Genomic DNA, 22288 nt, shown 5'->3' on the forward strand with positions numbered 1-22288 from the left:
ATTGAAATTTAAAATCCACTGCTCAGAAATTTCACTTGTCATCCAAGAATTTTTGTTGTAGTTGTAGTCCACCTCTAATGACTTTACTCCTTTCAAATATCAGGGTTATTTACTTTTGCCTATTACCAAAAGCTTCAGTTTTTCATTACCAGCCATATTTGCACCAACCAAGATTAATTCTCTCCTTACTATTTTTTACCACCTAAACATTTATCACCTTTAAAAGTCAGTGTCTTGTTTGGCAAACATTTAAAAAAATAGACATGTTTCATCAACATTGAATATGTCTTTGGGCTCGTAGTCCTCCATAATTTTTTTCAAAACTATTTCTTCAATTCTTCGATTGTAACTCCACTTTCATCAGAAATAACTTTTTCGAGTAAGCCATGGTGCTCTTTAAATTTGTCCAGCCAACCAGAACTGGCTTGGAATGTTTTATGCCCCACAAATGTCCCTGATATCGGCACGTTTTGGTCTTGAATCAACTTCATCCACTTAAAAACTGCTTCATCTACATCTTCACACAGGCATAATTTTTCACGCTTCTGACTGGGTCCTGTTTCCTCAAACAGTTTGAAAATCGAAACAGTTTTTCAGAGTGGTTGACACACTACTGGCAGGGATACCAAATTTTAAAGCAGTTTCTTTTTCTTTTTTTTAACTTTCTGATCTGCACTATTAAGCACTTCCACTTTTTCATACCACACTCAAGGACACTCTAAGGTTACTTGCACAGCAGCTAAAACAAAACTGATTTAGGGACCACTTATAACTACCTTGTAAACAGAGACAAGTGAAATTTATGAAAGTGTGGATGACTCATTTTTTCAAAATAACAGATGAATTTCCAGGATAAAGGAAAATCACTCTCTCCTAATTCTCTAATAGGATGTTTACAGTAGAAAACAGGTTGACCAGAGCCAGTGTCCTTCTCTGAAATATGCTTTAATCTTTGCCAATGGCTGTGGACACATAGATAGCAGTTAACCAGCATGCATGACTTCTCGGTACAGTAGTGTATATGTTGTATAGGTTTACCTCTTCTTTATAGCCATTGCTTTTTGCCACTGCTGGGCAAAAGCCTCTCTCAAAACTTCCAACTTTTTCTATTCCGTGCTGTGGTTGGCCAGTTTCCTCCTGCAGGGTTTTACATGCACCACTAAATTGTAAAACGTTTTAGCTCTTAATTCATGGAATTAATCCCTTTAGCTTTTAGGGATTAATTCCTAATCCTTTTAGCTCTTAATTTGTGCTTTCTACAGCATCAGCTTTATTGCCTAAAGGCCAGAGTGCAAACAATGTGTACCCAGGTCTCTCAAATTCAGTTTGTTATATGGAAATTTTCTTCATTATACGAAAATTATTTTCACTGTAATGACCAAGGGGAAATCAAAAAAGTTTGCTACATAGAAAAATTTGCTATATGGAAGTTCGTTAAAAAGAAGTCCGACTGTATCTCTATATTTGCACAATAAAGAGAAAATTTTAGGAAGCTTGTTGGACTTTTTTCATGCATCTGCTTCAGTGAAAAGTATACAAAAGAACACATGATTGTTTTCTAAATAAATAAATAAGTCATCTCTCTTGCGTTTATATGTTTTCATAAATATTGTAGCAGTTTTGTATGCTTAGAGCTTACTTGTTTTTCCTGATGCTAATTCCTTCTAAGATGACCAACATTATTTGAATTTTATGTTTTTACTACAGTGTTAAAATCAGATTCATGTTTATCTTGCAGTTCAGTGATAATTATGTCTAGTTTATTGCTTTTTACAGTTTATAGCTGTAATTTTTCTATTCATCAGCAATTAAATTGTAGATCCAATTTACATTGAGTTATAGCTATTTTGGCAAAGGATGAAATACGTTTTATTTTGCATTGGATGAGTTCTTGTACTTCAGTTTATTGTATTAGCTAACTTTTATAATGGTCTGAACATTATTTGAACAATAATCAATGAAGAAAATTCTTAGCTTGGGATAGCATTTTTCCTTAATGTATGGATATGTGATTTTTAGTTGAGTAGCATTCTCATTATTTCTCTTATGTTTATTTTCATAAATGCTTTAAGTTCAAAGTATACAATACTCCTATTTGAAACTGAGAAAAGATTTCTAATATTTTGCAGCCAGCATGTACATAGCATCAAAACTATATGTGTGATTTAGCTTGTCCAAATAGTAATGACGTACATACACATGGCACACCACACACTGCTCCAATTTTATATAAGCACGTTTGAAAAGTGAGTCATAAGTGGAACATTTTTGATTTTGATTATTTTGGAATTGTAAATGAATAGAATTTTATCATTTTTGTGATGTTGCTGCTTCCCTTAGGAAAAAAGAAGTTGAGCTTCTACATTTTGTTTTTTTTTTTAAAAAAAGTGACTACTATTAAATATCATTACTGTTAGTGCAACTGTTTGACATGCACATAAACAAAGTACTCTCTGATAATGTATGATTTAACAAAAACAGATATTCCTTGAGCAGCATCATAAGTAAACTGTGTTATTTGAAGATAAAAAAGCACTCAAACCTGCTTTGGTTTAATTATATTTGTTTCTGATTTGGAAATATGTATATAATGGTGTCAAATGTTTTGTGGTATTTTCTTACCACTTCTTTGGTTTTTTTTTTTTTTTTTTAGGAGCATTAGCAACTAAAGCCATATTGCTCCACGGATATGCGGTTGTCATTCTCTGACTTTTCCGCATCCTCCATATTTGGTGGGCACGGGCTCGAACCCTGTCCTACATCAAGAAGCATGTGCTACGCACTGCTGCTCCTGCCCACCTGGCTATGGAGGTGCCACCCACTTCTTTAGTGACAGCTGTCTTTGCAATATCACCATCACAAAAGATACTTAGGTCGCAAGAACTTATCTACCCAACATAATTAAACCAACGTAGGTTTGAGTGTTTTTTTATCTTTGATTAATGAAAACCATTTTACAGTCATTAGGTGGCAAAGAATGTTTTGAATGAGACATAAATAACACATTTCTCCACCTGTAAAATGGATGGATCTCCCCCCCCCCCCAACAGTAGTGTCTGACATCTGCATATTTGGAAAACACAATACTTACAGAAAAGAAATCAATCCTCAGTTCCAAACATGTTTTTAAACATAAATAATCATGACAATTACATGTGAATATGTCAAGCAAAACCTGTCAATGCTATCACAGTTCAAGGCAGCAAAGCTGAAAGCATAAAACTGAGCACACGATTGATGGCATTACACATCAAATCCTTACAGATACTGGCCAAATGGGAAATGAAATTTGAAAAAGTCTGTCAAAATGGTATATTTCTCTCTTTGTCAGTTTAGTTTGGCAACAGTAATTCTAATTAAGGAAATAAAATATAAAATAAAGTTCTATACAGAAAGTACATAAAATGACTGGAAGAGATTTCACACTTCACTGGTCAGCAAACATTTCTGACCAGTGAAGTGCCCAAAGCTGTGAAAAATGAACAAAATAATCATGGATACAAATATAAATACCAACAAAAATTTGTGAATATTTTTATATTTGCATATTTGAAATAATTTAGAATTATATTTGAAATAATTTTATTTCTTACTTCATATATTAAAGACTGCCATGTAATTAATAAAATATAAATTGACTAATGTTTAAATTTTAAGAAAGAAGAACCAAAGGATGCAAAAATTTTGAAATATGATAAAAAATAATAAGTGAAAAATATGATTGGACAGTAAAATAGCTTAAAAACCAAGCAAAAGCAGTGAAGTCTGAAATACTGAGGACGCAATCATGAGCTAACTTAAAAAGCATGGAACCAGAACAAACTAGAAAGGACTGTTTTATACTAAACTTGATGAAGTTAAACAAATACAGAAAAATAAAACCTGAAACATGATATTATGTGTAAAGGTTAATGGAAATAATAGTTTGAAGAAATTTTAAAAAATAATAAATAAAAATAAAATAAAAGTGTGCCGTGCATGAAAAACATGCCAAGCAGTCATGTTGTTTAAACCAGGCACAAACTCAGGAAGCTGTCAAGACTAAAATATTCAGGGCACAGTCATGTGCTAACTCAAAAAAGCACAAGAACTGAATAGAAAAGACTAGTGATATTGGAGTTGGTGAAATCAGGCATCATGGGACAAAAGATGACTATGTAAACTGCCGACCGGGCTAGCCGGGTGGGTAAAGTGCCTGCCTAGCAACCCAAAGGTCGCGGGTTCAAATCCCGCCTCGGGCTTGGATCAAAGTACTGCAAAAACCTTGGGTGGTGCATTATGGCCACAGAAGCCGATGCGCCAAAAACTACCAAAAAAAAAAAAAAAAAAAAAAAACTATGTAAACTCCATACACAACATTGAACAAAACAGTTGAAGTTAAGTTGAAATCCTAAAAAGCAGAGAAGAAAACTACATTTTGCTTCACTTGCTGTTGTACCTTGTATTTTTCCCTCTGTAGAGATGAGAACATGGCCATCAAATTTCCCATTCTACTTCTTCCTAAGTATTTCCATATGAAATGCCTAGGAAGAAATAGAATGAGTGTATGTACAATATCCATGAGTACTTCATTGAGCAGACTTTATTTTATTCTTTCTTTAAAGGAGACATACTATCTCAGTGGCATTTGGAGTTTTTCACTTCTGAAATCTCTTCAGTCATTTTATAATGTACTTTATTTTATATTTTATTTCTTTAAAAGTAGCATTATTGTTGTCGAATTCTAAATTGACAAAGAGAGACATGCTCTTTTAGATGTAGAACTCATTTCTCCAGTAAGAAATTGAGTGGGAGTTATTTGTTTATTATATGCTATTGTATGTTGCTATTATTATGTTATGTGCTTGTTGCTGCTATATATGAGCAGCAACAAAAACCTATGTATACCTATACATTATGTTTAGGTATACATAGATAAAAAAACTTTTAATTTAAAAACACTTGTTAAAACTATAATAACCCTTCAAATTTAGATTTTGCAATCTGTCACTGCTGTGCCTTCTAATTGAATACAATTCATCCTCAATAACTAACTTAAATTTGCATTATTGTGAAAATAAAGTGATTTGCTCACTACTTGCATATGAATAATTTCTTTAAAATCATGAAATTAAGTAAATCGTTACTATAATTAAAGGAATATTAAGTATATTGTGTCAATAATTTATTAGTTAAATGTGGCTCATGATTGATTTTTGGAATTTTTGATATTAATGTTGGCTTTTTATTTTTTGCCGTTCTTCAGCCGAACAGGTTTTCATCCTTATTCCTGCATAAAATATGTTTCTGATCAGTTGGCTAACAATGTATTTTTTAGTTTATAACCTTTTGTCTATAGGAACTCAATTTATAACTTTTTGTCTAAGATCATGTTTTCAAGCAATGTGTATGCAGTGTTAATTAAGGCCTCCCTCTGTGTGTCTGTTGACAGTTGATAAGTAATATTACAGTTATTTCTTAAGGCTTCTAAATATTTTGTCAACAAACAACATGATTATCTAATAAAAATTCATTATTTTACAGCAAAGATGGGTAACACATCTCTCAGAAGAATATCCCACTATGGCATTTCATGCAAGTATCACAAATCCATTTGGTAAAGGTGCCCTCATAAATCTCCTGAGACAGTTTTCCAAGGTATTTTCAGATTTTTATTTGTATTTCTTTGAAGATTTTGTGTAAAATTTATGTCATAAGAACCTTTGATGAGACTTTTGTTCAGGATGTTTAGTTTATCTTTAAACTACTACTATGTACTACTGTATAGTATCATTCTCTGGGATTGGAGCAGTAATTTTTTCTGTTTCCAGATTAGTGTCAGATTGTTTGTCATGCTCAAAATATAATAAATGGTGATTATATATATCATGTAATGAACATTTACATAAATTTACAAACTTACGGAAGCAGATTTGGTGAGGAGATCCTCCATTAAGCATTTGGCTCTATAGATATTGACAGATTTAGAGAAAAAAGTCTGGTCTCCAAGGAAATGCATAAAGAAGTGTATATATTTAATACCAGTATATTTACAATTTATTGCACATATATTTTTTTAATTGTCTGAAACAAGGACTATATGTGGTTAGTTATTAGAAGTTAAACAAAATAAATATGCTCACATAGTGTAATTGTATTTATTTTATTTAACTTCTGATATATAGTTTTACCTAATTTGTTGCTCACCTTTTAAAACTCAATAATTCATCTCTACCTGAAATGAAAACAGTTTTTCAAATTCATAGGGAGTTATGTATTTGGGTTTACTTTTCAAGTTCTCAAAAAGTAAACTTTAGAAATTAAAATTTTTTTTATAGCAAATCATCTTTATTGAGGTATTGTTTACAGAAAACCAATTTGCAGTAACAAACAGGCAAAAAGGAATGGCTTGGTTACATAATCAAAGCCTCCCATGTACACATATAGCATCAATAAGAGTGATGTTACATTGCTTTTTTAAAACTTCTGTCTGTAGGTTTTGGTTTCACACTCTTCTAGATAAGGGAGTACTGTATATGCTTACTTTACAATTTTCTGTAGAGTGTAATAAAATGTCAGTGTAAATTTTTAAAAGGACAAAAATAACTGAATTAAAAGTAGACAGTAGTTCTTTAATAATTTTATTGTAATACACCAATAAGTTAGATGTGAAAGATGACATACAACAAATGTGCAATTAAGCACAAATTTTCAAGGCAAAAACGGAGGTTAACTTATACACCAGAATATACAACAGCATCATCAGTTTTCATGGAGAAGAAGAAGAAGATTGCACTAATAAGCGTAGTAATTCAGTCTAGCTGCTGAAAGTTTACATTCAGTTATGAGATCATTAGACCAGTGTAATTCCAGTATCAGTTTTTTTATACTCCATAAAAGATATAACTAGTTTCTTCATACAGATTGGAAATCATGCAGCATCTTAAAGATGTTGAAACAAAAATGAGATCAGGAATCTGTAACAATTAACTGCCAATACACAAAATGTACGTGCAATTTCACTTGAGGTCTGTGGGGTATGTACGTACACCCCACAGATATCGTCATCCATATTTTGATTGTTCTTTTCAAAGTAGTCTCCATTTAATAAAATGCACTTACTCCAATGTTTCTGCCGTTCTTCAAAAACATAGTGGAAGCCATTTTTTGACATGCATTTCAGAATTGAGCTTGATGTCTTTATAACTTCTTCTGATAACTAGAATTGTTTTTCGCACAGCTCCTTCTGTAACTTTGAAAATAAAAAGAAATCACAGGGTGCAAGGTCAGAGCTATAGGGCAGACGAGGAACACATTTGACATTAATGCTGACTAAATATTTTATGACATTATGAGCAATGCGAGATCTTGCATTGTCATGATGCAACGTCCATCCACCTGTGTGCAATTGTGATCATTTGTGATGAATGTGATCCTGCAAAGTGTGCAGTAGAGTTCTGTAGTAAGGTCCTGTAACAGTCATATGACATGGCACAACATGCCATGTCATCATTCCTTGATTGTCAAAAAAAAAAAAAAGAAATAACCATAACCTTTCCTGCAGACGTCACAACTTTTGCTTTTTTTGGTGTTGGCGATGACATAGAGTTCCAAACAGACCTTGTTGCTTACTCTCTGGGTTGAAATGATGAAGTCATGTCTCATCCGTTATCACCTTGTACAGAACCTCACCATTTTCAGTAACCATCCATTGAAGCTCCTAACGAATCTCCATGCGAACTTGCTGTTGCTCAGGTGTGAGTAGTCTTGGAACCCAGCATACATAAACAAGTGCCATATGCAAATGGTCATGGAGAATACTTTGTGTGCCTCTTACTGATATTCTCAACATTTCTGCCAGTTGCCTTATTGTTATACTATGATCTTCTCTCACAATTGCACAAACAGTGTTTATGGTTTCTGTGGTGTGATAGCAGTGGTTAGAGCTCCAGGACCACTGATTTTTGTGATTGAATCATGTCATCTTTAAACATTCTAAACCACCTGTAAACTATGCTGTATGGAAGTGTAGGTTCACCATAACCTTCAGCTGATGTTTTCTTGAAACAGAAACAAAATTTGAGAACAGCATAATGTTCCTCGCGTGTCACATCCATTGTTATGTAGGCAAAACTGAACAGGCATAAACTTGATTTACTGCCAAGGTCACACCATGTGCACAAGTAAACTGCACAGTTGCTATGTGATACAGCTTTGTTTGGTCTCAGTTTCTGCAACTCAGATAGGAATTGCAAGTAGTACAGTTATTCATGAAAGATTATGATCATTCTTTATTGAACAGCCCTAATAGTAGATGGCAGTACCAAAATAACTTTGAAAATTAGAGGAGGATGGGATTGCACTTAGCCTCAATTGTTTGGTATGGGCTTTAAAAGCCAAGTTTAAAGAATTTCTTTTGAATTAAGTTCTGGAAGTTAATGAAGTTGAATCAAGTGGTACATAATAGATATTACATCAAAAAAAAAAGTAATGGAAACTTTCTTTAATTTTTTTAAAAAATTCTGATATGATTTTACAGTTTCACTGTAATGTCGAAAAACTAAGTCAAAATAAGAACAAATTAATATTCAAAAGTATTTATTTAAATGGTCTTTATCTTTTTTACATTGGTAATGCATCTAAAATGTAGACATTTATATCATACATTTTTATATAAATGTATAGTCCCAAGATAAATGAAGCAATGTATGAAATTATTTTAGCATCCCACATAAATTTTGGTTTACTTATGGTGGCATTGTAGATGATATGAAAAAAAAAAAATTAAATGACCAAAGACATAATAGGAACTAAAAAAAGTACTTGTTTGATTTTTTTCTTTTATAGTAACTATGCATAGTAGTTTCCAAAATGTAAGCAGCAATCACAAAACATCAGGTTACAGGAATCTGTGAAAATAGTCACTGCAACTTCATAAGTAAATAATCTTTAATGAATACTATTAAAATAAACCACACAAATCATTGTACTAAAATCACATACAGGTTGTTAAAGAGATTCATGATGCATTCCCACTCCCTACCCCATAGGTGTTCCTTTCAGTGATTTTTTTTTTGGGGAAATTTTTCATCGTTGACTTAGTTGTTAGTTGATTTGCTCTACAGCGAATCAACTAACAACTAACAACAAATCAACTTTCATCGTTGACTTAGTTGATTTGCTCTACAGCGAATCACGCTGTAGAGCAAATCTGTACTCATCTATAAGCAATAATACATGCCTTCACTGAAGTCATCCTCATACAAAACAGCTGCATGAGGATGACCTCATTGCAGCTGTCATGTATAGAGGTCACCTTCATACAACCTCCTTCATATGGTAGAGACAGACTAGGAGTTTCTGTAGCAGTCACAGGCCCAAATGCAACTAAAATGGTGTTGTAAACCTCTGTGCCAGATGTTGAATATGATTGTCTTTATTCAAGGATTTTGCTCTTGATCTACCTCGCTCTTCGGATATCTATCCTTGGCTCTGGGAGCATCCTTCTATGTCTGAGGACAACTACAAAATCAACATTTAAGTTGGCGCCTCCATAGCCAGGTGGGCAGGAGCAGCAGTGCGTAGCACACACTTCTTGATTAGACTGGGGTTTGGGCCCGTGACCACCAAATACGGAAGATGCGGAAAGGTCAGGGAATGACCATCGCATATCCCCAGAGCAATATGGCCTTAGTTGCTAATGCTCCTAAAAACCAAATAACAACAACAACATTTAAGTTGTCTGGCTATATCTGTTAGAGACTGAATAGCCTCAAGTCTTGAAGTGGTTCTCCATTCAGGGAAAGTAGTTCTTTCAGACATTCCTAACATATTGGCAATCCTAATTTGACTATTTAGTTGACTGAATGAGCAGTAAGCTTGCTTTTGTGCCCATTCCTTTATAAAATGCAGTTTCCTGTATTAGCTACATCTGTGACTGCTTCAACATGGAGTCAGGCTACACTAAAAATAGGTGTATATTTAAAAACCAGTGTATTTAAATAATGTTAACTCCTATTTAGCTGCACAGCATGCAAATCGGCTCATGATCACACCCTTGTGCAGACAATATACAAAATAAGAACAAATTAATATTCAAAAGCACTTAAGTAAATGGTCTACATTACATTGGCAATATATCTAAAATTTAAGACATTTATATTATACATTTTCATGTAAATGAATATATTCAAGATAAATAAACTTGTCTCAAGACAAGTATTATGTCTTGTGCATAGTAATTGTTCATAATCAAGTATTTTACTGTGCAATATGGCCTTAGATCCTCGTGTGCTTTATAAATAATAATAATAGCTCATATTTAATAACCTAATTGAGTTTAACATATTATTTACTCAGAAAGAGCTCTGGGATTATAATAATTTTTTTAAATTAACACTAATTGGATTCATTCCTTGAAATTACTTTATTATGTGAAAACTTGCTAAATGAAATTGCACTTCTCATTAATTTAAAAGTAGTAAGTAGGAATATGACAACCTGAGACAACATACATATATATGTATTTGTTATAATAAATGATAATTTTAAATGAGCAATAACAAATTAAAACAAACATACAGTATAAGAGAAAAAATAAAGAAAACAGAATGATGATTCATTTACTGGTTGAAGTTGATGGCTAGGGTTTGGATGCCAAAATGAGGAGTTGCTGGATCCCTAAACTTGAAGGTAGTATCAAGCAACACATTAGTTTTTTGTTTCCTCGCTTTATAGAGCTCCCTACAATATTGAAGGTGCCATCAACTTTTTTTGCTCTTCTTGAGGCTACATTCCACATTTAAGCCAGTTTTGAAAATCTACTTCAAAATTAGTACAGTAGTCACATAAAGGAAAAGATGCACTTGTAACCAAAATTCCTCCTCTTCAATATAAGATCAGTATTGCTTTCATTTGTCACCATTGGCAGTGAGAGTGATCTTATTAACTTCACTATCTTTTAATGTCCTGACAGTCTATAGTGTGCTCAAGGGATTCAGGGTATTGATTGTAGGCAGGGATGGCAACATTATCACTGCTTGCCATGTTTTTGTTATAGGAAAATTTCGCTGCACATACTTTAGTAAGGGAGATACTAATTGTTCATACATCTTAAAATGAAAAATTGTTATGTGAATTTTTATAAAATGAGGACTTAGTATAATATAATTTCATTTCAGATAATCTATGATTAATATGTTACTTATTTAAAATTTTACATGCTTTAGCTCCATCAGGATAAGAAACAAATCAGTGTTGGATTTATTGGGTACCCCAATGTGGGTAAAAGCTCCATCATAAACACACTTAAAGCAAAAAAAGTGTGTAAAGTGGCACCAATTGCTGGAGAAACAAAGGTAAATAGTTTTATTTTATTTTATTTTTTTCATACTATTATTAATGAAGGTTTTTTATATGTTTAATAAAGGTTTTTTAACTCTTTCAGCAGTACGTATATATTGCTGAAAGAGTTAAAGGTTGTTTAAAATAATGTGTTAACATACAAATCTTGAAAATTTTCCAGAATTTCTGCCATCTCTTATGTGTTTCCAACTAATAATGGATGGTAATCCAATAATTTAGCAATTTTTTTTTGCTAATAATATAGCTTGCATGCATGAAAATATCTGCATCTTCAGATTTCTTGAAGAATACATTCTGCTGCTCGCCTAACTAATAATGGATGATAATCCATTGTTTAGTTGGAAATAATGGATTACCATCCATTATAATAGATGGTAATCTATTATAATTGACGGTAATGTGAAATTACCATCCATTATAATAGATTAGTTATAATAGATGGTAATATGAAAATAACTTTTAAACTCAGGGAGGAGCAGATTGCCTCAGTTTTCTGATTTTGGCCCGAGATGAAAGAAATTCTGAGGAATTCAGATCCAGAAAGTTTATGAAATTGAATGAAGTGATGAATAAATAAATAATAAAGGATATTATTGCATTAAAAAAGTAACTAAGATTTTTTTTTACTGGAATTAGAATTTTTTCATAGTATATGGAACCACAGAAATGTGTCATACCAAACTCTGAGCATACCTCAATATTAGAAAAACTTTTATTCATAAAGTGACCTCCTAATTTATGGATGCACTGGATGTTGAAGTGTTTTGTTACTGGCTTCTCTACAGCCTATAATTGCTAAAATTGATTACATCTGCAGCAAGTTAGCAAATCTGTAGTGAGTATATAAATCTGTAATCTTCCATTGACCATTCGTAACCCTTATACCAAAACATCAGTCTGTCACATCCTTGGATTTACTTTTTTTTTTTTTTTTTTCTTTTTGTTTTTTTTTTAACTATGGAAACACAAATCATGTTTTTGATTTGTTAGCATTCCATTAGACTTTGTTAGAATGTATATATTTTTTAAATCTAGGTGTTTTCTTGACACAGCATTTCTCGTCACAAATATTTGCTGGTGTCACAGACTGCATGTTTCATACTATGTAAATAGATTGTTGTTAATGATCATGTCAAATATGGCTGTTGGATTTATTTTAAACAATGCTCAATAAAAGCAGCATGAACAATTTTATTTTATGTGTTTGAAACAGTCCACTGGTAATTTCTTTCAAATTTGTAGTCCTTAACAGTGGAATTGGTTTAGTACTGTCTGAATGAGTGGACTACTAGAAATTGAGATGTTGTCTAGAGTTCATTTCACAAATACTAGAGCTTTTGATTCATTAATGGTTAAAAAAAATAATGGAATGGATCAACAGATATTTTTAAAAGGCTCAAATATAAAATTTCATGAAAATCCATCCACAGAAAGTTGAATTGTTACTTGCAGACAGACAGACAGACAGATAAATAACATGGTGGAGACAGTAGGTGCATATGCATATGCTACTACTGTCTAATGTGATGTTGGTCCTCCACTTGCAGCCAAAACAGCTCGTACCCGGCGAGGCATGGATGCTACAACATTTCTAAATGTGTTTTGTGTACCAACACATAACCAGCAGATCCTTTAACTCCTGTAAGATCCATGGTTGAGATGCTGCAGATCGGAGTTGCTGTTCCAACAGAAACCACAGATGCTCGATGGGATTGATGTCTGAGAAATTTGGAGGGCAGGGCAATACCTGGAAGTCTTCCTTATGTTCCATGAACCAGTCTCAAACAATCCGGTGTGGTGTGGCATGCCGCATTATCCTGCTGAAAGAGGGCACTACCAGAGGGGAAGACCATTGCCATGAAATGGTGTTCCTGGTCAGCAATGATGTTTAGGTAGATGGTAGACGTCAGAGTGCCCGGCACATGGATGACTAGACCCAGGGTATCCCAGCAGAACATCGCTCAGAGCAAGACACCACTGGCTTTTTTTCGTCTCACGGTGCATCCAGGTGCCATCACTTCCCCAGGTAAACGATGCACACATACCCAGCCGTCCACATGGTGCAACAGGAAACGTGATTCATCGGACCAGACGACCTTCTTCCAATCACTGAAGATCCAGTTTCGATGCTCGCTTGCCCATTGTAGTTGCTTCGCTGTCACCAGTGAACCATGGTTAGCATGGGCACTCGGAGCGGCCTGCAGCTACACAGCCCCATTTTCATCAGGGTTCGATGTACTGTGTGTCGTGACACATTACTCCCGTCACCAGCATTCCAATTACTGGCTAGTTGTGCCACAGTCACCCTTCTGTTGCCACGTACCATCCGGGAGAGCCTTTGCTCACCTAGAACATTGATGAGCTGTGGTCGTCAAACACCTCGCTGGTGGTTTGTGGGTTTTCCCTCCTAGCATCACTTTTGGTAGGTACTAACCGTGGCTGACCGTGAGCATCCGACCAGCAATGCTGTTTCGGATATGCTCTGACCCAGTCGTCTGACCATTACAGTTTGGCCTTTGTCAAACTTGCTTAAGTCCACTGCCTTTCCCATCTGAAGAACAACAGTAACACTGATTAACGGTGTTACTAATAACAAGTGCCGGTGTTACTAATAACAAGTATCATTCGAATCCGCGACCTTTGGGTTGCCAGGCAGGCACTTTACCCGGGTGGGTAAAGTGCCTGCCTGGCAACCCAAAGGTCGCGGATTCGAATCCCGCCTCGGGCTTGGATCAGAGTACTGCAAAAATCTTGGGAGGTGCATTATGGCCATAGAAGCCAATGCGCCAACAACTAATTAAAACAAAACAAAAAAAAAAACTGATTAACGGAGCTCAGTATCAGGTGTTTTTTATACTGTGTCCCAACCGTAGTCCATCGCACGCACCGTAATTCACCTGCAGTTGCTTCGTTTTGCATAACAACTCGCTGGTCATAATGTTTTGGCTCATTGGTATATATATATATATTTATATTTAAATGTTTGAAATATTGAAAACTGAATCTTTCATAATAAAAATAAAAATACAAAGATAAAGCAAACATCAGAGGCAGCAAAAAGCATATTCCTCTACACGATGCTTGAAATATAAAAAAAAATTGGAAATTAGAATGATAATTAAAAAATAAAAATAATGCCAGTATCATGGCACGACAGAAGAGCGAAAATAGTCAAATTAAACATCATAATGATCAAACTAACAGGAAGGGAAGAGAAGGGTAACAAGAGTAAAAATGTTGCAGCAGAAACTCTCCAAGATAATTTAGAAATTCTAAATGCAAAGATAATAATCAATTAAATTTTGAAAGCCAATCAAATAGAAATTTAACAGCACTCCCTCTGACGGGCACCAAGTCCAAATTTATGTGAAATATCACATAAATTTGGACTTGAGAAGTAAACCAACTACAATAAAATAAAACAAAAATAAACCAAAAAATAGACTGACCATTACGCCCCATCTCAACAGAGGACCACAAGGCCAATAATGGTCAGGGAATCGCTGCATTTCGATCGCTAGACAAATCGCCGCAAAGGTGAGTCAATCGAAAGATCAGTCTGCCATCTGATCCCCAGATCGAACTGCCAATGCAGAAGACTTGAATAACGAAGGTCCTGATGCAGCGAAAATTAAAAGTAGGACAGATACAAGCACTCCAATGCAAAGCCACACCACGCACACCATGGACAAAAAGTAAGCTTAACCAGATTATATAGACGAATAATGAACTGTGGATGGAAGCACAGGCACAGCGTTAGCAAATCCGCCCGCTACTGTCATGTGATATACTTATATTTAAATAATGTTTGAAATAATTGAAAACTGAATCTTTCATAATAAAAATAAAAAGATAAAGCAAACATCAGAGGCAGCAAAAAGCATATTCTTCTACACGATGCTTGAAATATAAAAGTAAGGTAAATAGAATGATAATTAAAAAATAAAAATAATGGCAGTAGCATGGCAAGACAGAAGAGCGAAAATAGTCAAAATTAAACATAATGATCAAACTAACAGGGAGGGAAGAGAAGGGTAACATGAGGAAAAATATTGCGGCAGAAACTCCAAGATAATTTAGAAATTCTAAATACAAAGATAATAATTTTTTGGTTTATTTTTGTTTTATTTTATTGTAGTTGGTTTACTTCTCTGCTGGTGATATTTCACATAAATTTGGACTTGGTGCCCGTCAGAGGGGGTGCCTTTAAATTTCTATTTAATTGGCTTTCAAAATTTAATTGATTATTATCTTTGTATTTAGAATTTCTAAATTATCTTGGAGAGTTTCTGCTGCAATATTTTTACTCTTGTTACCCTTCTCTTCCCTCCCTGTTGGTTTGATTGTTATGTTTAATTTTGACTATTTTCGCTCTTCTGTCTTGCCATGCTACTGGCATTAGTTTTTTAATTATCATTCTTATTTACTTTACTTTTATATATATATATATATATATATAATTTATTATTTAATTGAATATTATATATATATATATATATATATAATTTATTATTTAATTGAATATTATATATATATATATATATAATTTATTATTTAATTGAATATTATATATATATATATATATATATATATGTATATTTGAAGATTAAATGCACAAGGCATAATATGGTAAAAAAAAGGTAAAGTGCAGCCATTATCAACCTACTGCAGGACGGAAGCCTCCTCAACAATTCATGCTGAGGGAAATGGACCATAATCTGCCACGCTGGTCCAGTGCGGGTTGGCAGATCGACCGTATTCAGCAGTCAGGGGCTTGAACCCCGGTCTACTCAAAGAACGTGTGCTACTGCACTCCCGCTCCTGACCACTCGGCTACGGAGGCATAATATGATATGGGTTTAAATTAACTATATAATATCGGTGCAGATACACCATATTTTACTCATAAATTAAACTACATACATAGTGTGAAAGACATTGTTTTTAATTGTATGTCATATTGTGGCTACCTTTACAACGAGATACTAGGTATTGCACTACTTTGAATAAGTAATGCTTCTCTAGTAGAGAATACTAACAGCTTTAAAGCGTTGCCGTCTGGGTGGTGGTATCCACTGAGAATAAATAACATTAGTCTTCTCTACTAGAGAAGCGTTACTTATTCGAAGTAGTGCAATACCTGGTATCTCGTTGTGAAGGTAGCCACAATATGAGATACAATTAAAAATGTCTTTCACACTATGTGCTTAGTTTAATTTATGGGTAAACTATGGTGTATCTACACCAATATTATCTAGTTAATATATATAGATATATATATATATATATATATATATATATATATATATGGAATGTACCTAAAAAAATGCTTACAAACACATGGAATAGTAATCTAATTTGTCTGGAATGTAGGGAAAAAATTTTTTGTTACCATGCACAAAAAAATCAGTTGATGAATTTGAAATCTGATTTGTGTATAATCTTTAATATGATTATACGCTTATCAGATCTAATCTAATCTAATCAAATCTAATTTCATTTGTTAATGAATCTTATAATTTGTTCTTAGATCAGTGTCCACTGTGACAGTATAATGCATTTTATACTTATCACTTATTTTGAGATAACTTCATTGCAAGAATTCTTAAAAGGCTCTTAATCAGAACTGTAGTTAGCTGATTTCAGGTGGGTGAGAGTGGGGGTGAGTAAAGTCCACCCGAAAATATTCAATGTTTTTAGGTCTCTACATGTGTGGACACACCAAAACAATGCACATATGAACAGGAATACTTATAACAAAAGAGAATATTTTAAATACAGTGGGTGCATAAGTTTATTTTTAAATTTTGATTAAAATTTGATTACTTAAAACAATGTATCATTAACATGTATTGTATTTCTGCATTTTAACAGTTTTGTTTATATATATAAGCTTATTTTAAATAGAAAAATTCAAATGTAAACAGTAAATTTCGATAAATAAAATCTTCAAATAAATCAAAGTTTTTTCATCTCCTTCAACTTTGAGCTATTTGAGAGTATACATCATATTTATATACTACTCAGTAAAAACATTATGACCATCTATCTAATAGTGGGTGTGCCCTGCTCTTGCTACCAGAGACCGCTACTGAGGCATGGACTCAATACGGCCTCTGAACATTGCAAGAAATATGTTGTACCATGTTGCCAGATTGTGCTCTGTGGATCTGCAATAGTTCATGGTAGAAGATCCAAATGCCAGATCTGTCAATCCACATAATCCAAGAGATATTTTATATGATTTATATCTAGAAATTTCAGCAGTCAAGTTGGCACCTGGAAGTCACTTTCGTGTTCAGCGAACCACTCTTGAACAATACTGGCTATGTGGCAGGGCTCATTATCCTACTGGAATACACCTGAGCCAGCGCCTCCGTAGCCAGGTGGGCAGGAGCAGCAGTGCATAGCACATGCTTCTTGATTAGACCGGGGTTCGAGCCCGTGACCACCAAATACGGAGGATGCGGAAAGGTCAGTGAATGACCTCCGCATATCCCCTAGTTGGTCTTAGTTACTAATGCTCCTAAAAACCAAATAACAGTAACTAACACACCTGAGCCATCTGGGAAGACAATCACTGCAAAGGGGTGTACCTGATCAGCTACAGTGGTTAGGTAATTATTAGCATTCAGAGCGTGATCTGGGGATATGAGGACACCAGTAGAATCCCAGGAAAACATCCTCCATACCAAACACTGCCATCACCTGTCTGTTTTTGTTGGATATCAGAGTGATTCCTCTCTGATTAACATCACCAATTGTTAAGTATCGTACTGGTGGGAGTTTCTTCAGAAAAGGCAAATTTTTCTCAGTTGGCAAGGGTTCAGTGATGCCTTTCAGATGCAAACTTTAGGTGCCGTTGGCAATGAGCGGCTGTGAACATGGATACCTTGACTGGCCACCAACTCCAGAGGCCCATACAGAAGAGGAATTCATTGAACCATGGTCTTGGAAATACCACTGGTTGGCCTTTAGTTAAAGTCTGTGGTCAGTCATTCCACTGTTTTCCATCTATTGGCTTGCAAAAGGTGGGACAGCCTATATTCACCATTACCATTGATGAGGCATGGGCACCCACCATTGGCCTGGTGACTGTTGCTCTGTCTTCTCCTGCAACTCCTTAACTATAGCACTGTGCAGCGAGCCCACAAGATTCACAGTTTTCATACTACTGCCACCCTTCAACTGGTACCTGACAATCATCCCTTTTTTGAAGTCCGTCAGATCATGTCCTTTGCCCATATTGTTCATGTACTCCATATGGATCACATACCACAAACCTGCAGTATCGCATTTACTGTTTCTCATTTTCTCATTATATGCTATCCAGTCAAAACATATATCCCACTGGGCAGGGAGGAACAGTCAATTGTTGAAACATGAGCGATGATAATGTTTTGACTGGATGGCATATAATGGATGCCATAATATTGGATATTAAAGAAATAAAGCCCAATTTCATTGCCCATTTTCAAAAAAAAAATTATGCATTTAAGAATTAATATGAAGCATGTATAATACTAAATAAATCATATGAATTTTTATGAAGGGAATATTATTGTGCACATAGGATTACAGTTTACATCAAGTAAGCTGAAACCCCCACCAGTACAATACTTAACAATTGGTGATGTTACAATGTATCAATGGCGGGAACAGAATGTCTGGGGATGTTCTGTTCCCTCCATTGATACAAGCTGTTGTTTTATTCTTCCTTTATAAATGATATTCATGAGTCAGTTTAAAATTACTGTCATTTTTAATTTGAATAGCATTACCTAAGAATTCATTATTCACTTAAAACCTCCAAGGTACCATTGTGATAGGTGTTTCAGGATTTATTGGTCCCTCATCACATGGTGCATGACCTCAGTTAACAACCTTGTGTCAAATGGTGAATAATGTATATAATGTATAATCAATAATGTATAATCTATATACTGCATAGAAATAAAACTTGTGATTGAATATGTAACAAAGTTATTAGTATAATTTAAATCCTAATACTTGGCTGCATTAGTCCTATGTAGCAAATTATACAGCAGAGCATCCCCAGTCAAAGACAGAAAAATGGAATGTAGCATAGCATTCTATTTACAGTGGTATTCTACATGAATTCTTTAGAATACAGTGTAGCATTCTATTTCAATAATATGTAGTAATAACATGCTATTATCATATTATTTCATTTTATTTCTACATTGAAATAAAACCTGGCAACTTTACTAATTGGCGATTTTTTTTTTGGATTCCATGTTGAATCCTGTAATCAGGCCTGAGTATTGGGATATGAAAACTTAAGACCTGATGACAAAATTTAACATGAAATCCAGAAAATATTTGCTAAGTAGTAGCATTTTAAAGGAGTTTTAACTTACTTATTGTATTATGAACTTTAACCCTTTGTACACAATAGAATTCACTTTCAGAACACGTAAAATTTGTGTGTTTTAATTATTGTTGTTTGCTCTTCAAATTCTTTTTGAACAGTAATGTTTATGGGAAGCTTTTTTGTCCACATGGCATATCATAAGAAGCTCAGCATGCACTTCATATGCAACCTGCAATAAAACATACAATATAAATGTTCTTGTTTATGTATTTTAATTTTTTAGAGTTCAAAAAACTTTCATACCAAAAGAACAGACACTTTATTGCTCATTTCACATACAAGGCAGAGAAAAATGGATATTTTCATTCAGTTAGAATGATTTATTTTATAAAAAGAAGAAATTTTATAAAAATTACTTATATTAAAAAGCTTCTTGTGTAACTTGGATGACATTTCAGTCAGCTGCACAATAAAATAATCATTGTATATATCAGAACCATTCTACATAACAGCATAGTGGGTTTACCATTTGACATCCCAGGCACTTCGTTGAGAGTTGTTGTTGTTGTTTGTTTGTTTGTTTGGTTTTTAGGAGCATTAGCAACTAAGGCCATATTGCTCCAGGATATGCGGTGGTCATTCCCTGACCTTTCCGCATCCTCTGTATTTGGTGGTGACGGGCTTGAACCCCGGTCTAATCAAGAAGCGTGTGCTACGCACTGCAGCTCCTTCCCACCTGGCTACGGAGGCGCCTCGTTGAGAGAGAGGCCCAAGCACCCTCAGAAAGTGTAATAATTCTTAAAGAATTATTACACTTTCTGAGAATTAATCAGTCATTCTCAAGCAGAGGGAGCATGCAACTTGACCCATGAACACACACACACACACACACACACACACACACACACACACACACACACACACACACACACACACACACACACACACACACACACTTGTACACTCCTAATGTATGATAAAAGAGGCAGCATCTAATTAATATCATATGAACTAGCACATTATGGCAAAAGTAGTCTATTCCTTAAGGAACCTTCTCAAAAACAGTAACTACTATTATTGGAACTACAGCAATAAGAGAGGAAATTGTTTCAAAACTTAAATAATTTAATTTATTTGTTAGAATATATAAGCCATGCCTTTTTCAAAGTGGAAATTCTAATAATAAATTCTGTTTTTTTAATAATAGGTTTGGCAGTATGTCACCCTTATGAAAAGAATTTCCCTGATAGACTGTCCTGGTGTCGTATATCCAAGTGGTGATTCTGACACGGAGATAGTGTTAAAAGGAGTAGTAAGGAATCTTTTCTATTCTGTTATAATTTTTTAAGTAAATGTATTTTATCTTAAATTTTATTCCATATAACTACATAGTTATAACATACACAGTATGTTATAAACTACATAATTATTACATAGTAATATAGTAATGCTAAATACTGGCTGATAATTCTATTGTGCTCAGTCTTTTTGAGATTGAGCATAATTGGATTATCAATCATATTTACCAGTATTTTACTCCATATTTTATTTTTCCAAACCATCATATGATAGATATTGAGTAGAGATGAGATGTTGTCAATATAGAAGTGCTTGTGATGTATTATGCACATCATGTTACCCTTATATGCTTGTTGAATTGGTGTTGAATGAAGTAATTATTTTAGACCAAACGGTTAGCACAGTTGTGTTATAACATCTTATATCAATTTCATGCTATGCAACTACTTTATCTCTTTTGTATCAGAATTAGAGAGTGACTTTAAAATATTCCTGGCATGCCATGTTAGCCATAAAATTAGAAATCTTACCTAATATGTGCATTGGCGATTACTATTATCTCAGTTCTTTCTATGATTGAGATCCAGCGATTCTGCTGACCAGCAGACCACCTCATGTTCTTGATGGTCACATATCCAAATTTTGTAATTGTCATATTCATTACTCTCAAGGAAGATGCTACCTCCATTATACAGAAATGCAAGGATGCACCTGGTGTTCATTATAAAGTGGAAATATTTGCGAAAACTTCACAAGGCTCCTTATTTTTAAATAAATTTTTTCTTTATACTCCAGGACGACCACACAATCAGAGGAGTTTACAAGATAGAGAGAATACAAGAAACAGCACCGTATTTAGTAATCATGGGCTTGAACCCCGGTCACTCAAGGCACGTGTACCTACACACCCTTGCCCTGACGACTCAGCTATGGCGGCATGTTGGTCCTGTTGTATTGTCCTCATTTTGAGATAAAGTATTTAAATCTTTTTTTTTTTTTTTTTTATTTGAAGCTCTTACAAGAAATGCATTTCAACTTGGTTGTTATTTTTTAGTAATTGTAGTTCAAATATATATAAAGCTACTGAGCTTGGTAACTGTGTACCTTAGAGAGAAGGATTTGATTGAGGTTTGTCAAGCTTCTGAGTGGAGGATAGTATAAAGAATAAAGGAGAAATTTTAATAGTATAAATGATGCTAGAAACAGGAAGCATAAATTCAAACTAAAGGAGGAAAAGTTATCAATTATTAGATTATAGGAATTTTTCTTTAGCCAGAAATTTGGTAACTATAGAAGAGAAGAAACGCATAG

The 22288-nt window shown here is 34.1% G+C and overlaps 1 protein-coding gene across 1 annotated transcript in view; it reads left to right on the forward strand.

Annotated features, from left to right (window-relative positions):
- Positions 1 to 22288, forward strand: part of Ns2 (nucleostemin 2) — a 119589-nt gene that overhangs the window by 34776 nt on the left and 62525 nt on the right. Inside the window, exons 8-10 of the mRNA XM_090374563.1 lie at positions 5524 to 5637; positions 11208 to 11336; positions 20886 to 20990. Of these exons, the coding sequence (XP_090230689.1) occupies positions 5524 to 5637; positions 11208 to 11336; positions 20886 to 20990 (348 nt within the window). The remainder of the gene's footprint in view (positions 1 to 5523; positions 5638 to 11207; positions 11337 to 20885; positions 20991 to 22288) is intronic.

The sequence above is a fragment of the Mastigoproctus giganteus genome, chromosome 5 (genome assembly GCF_048544385.1).
Source record: "Mastigoproctus giganteus isolate SK-2022 chromosome 5, ASM4854438v1, whole genome shotgun sequence".
Lineage (NCBI taxonomy): Eukaryota > Metazoa > Arthropoda > Arachnida > Uropygi > Thelyphonidae > Mastigoproctus > Mastigoproctus giganteus.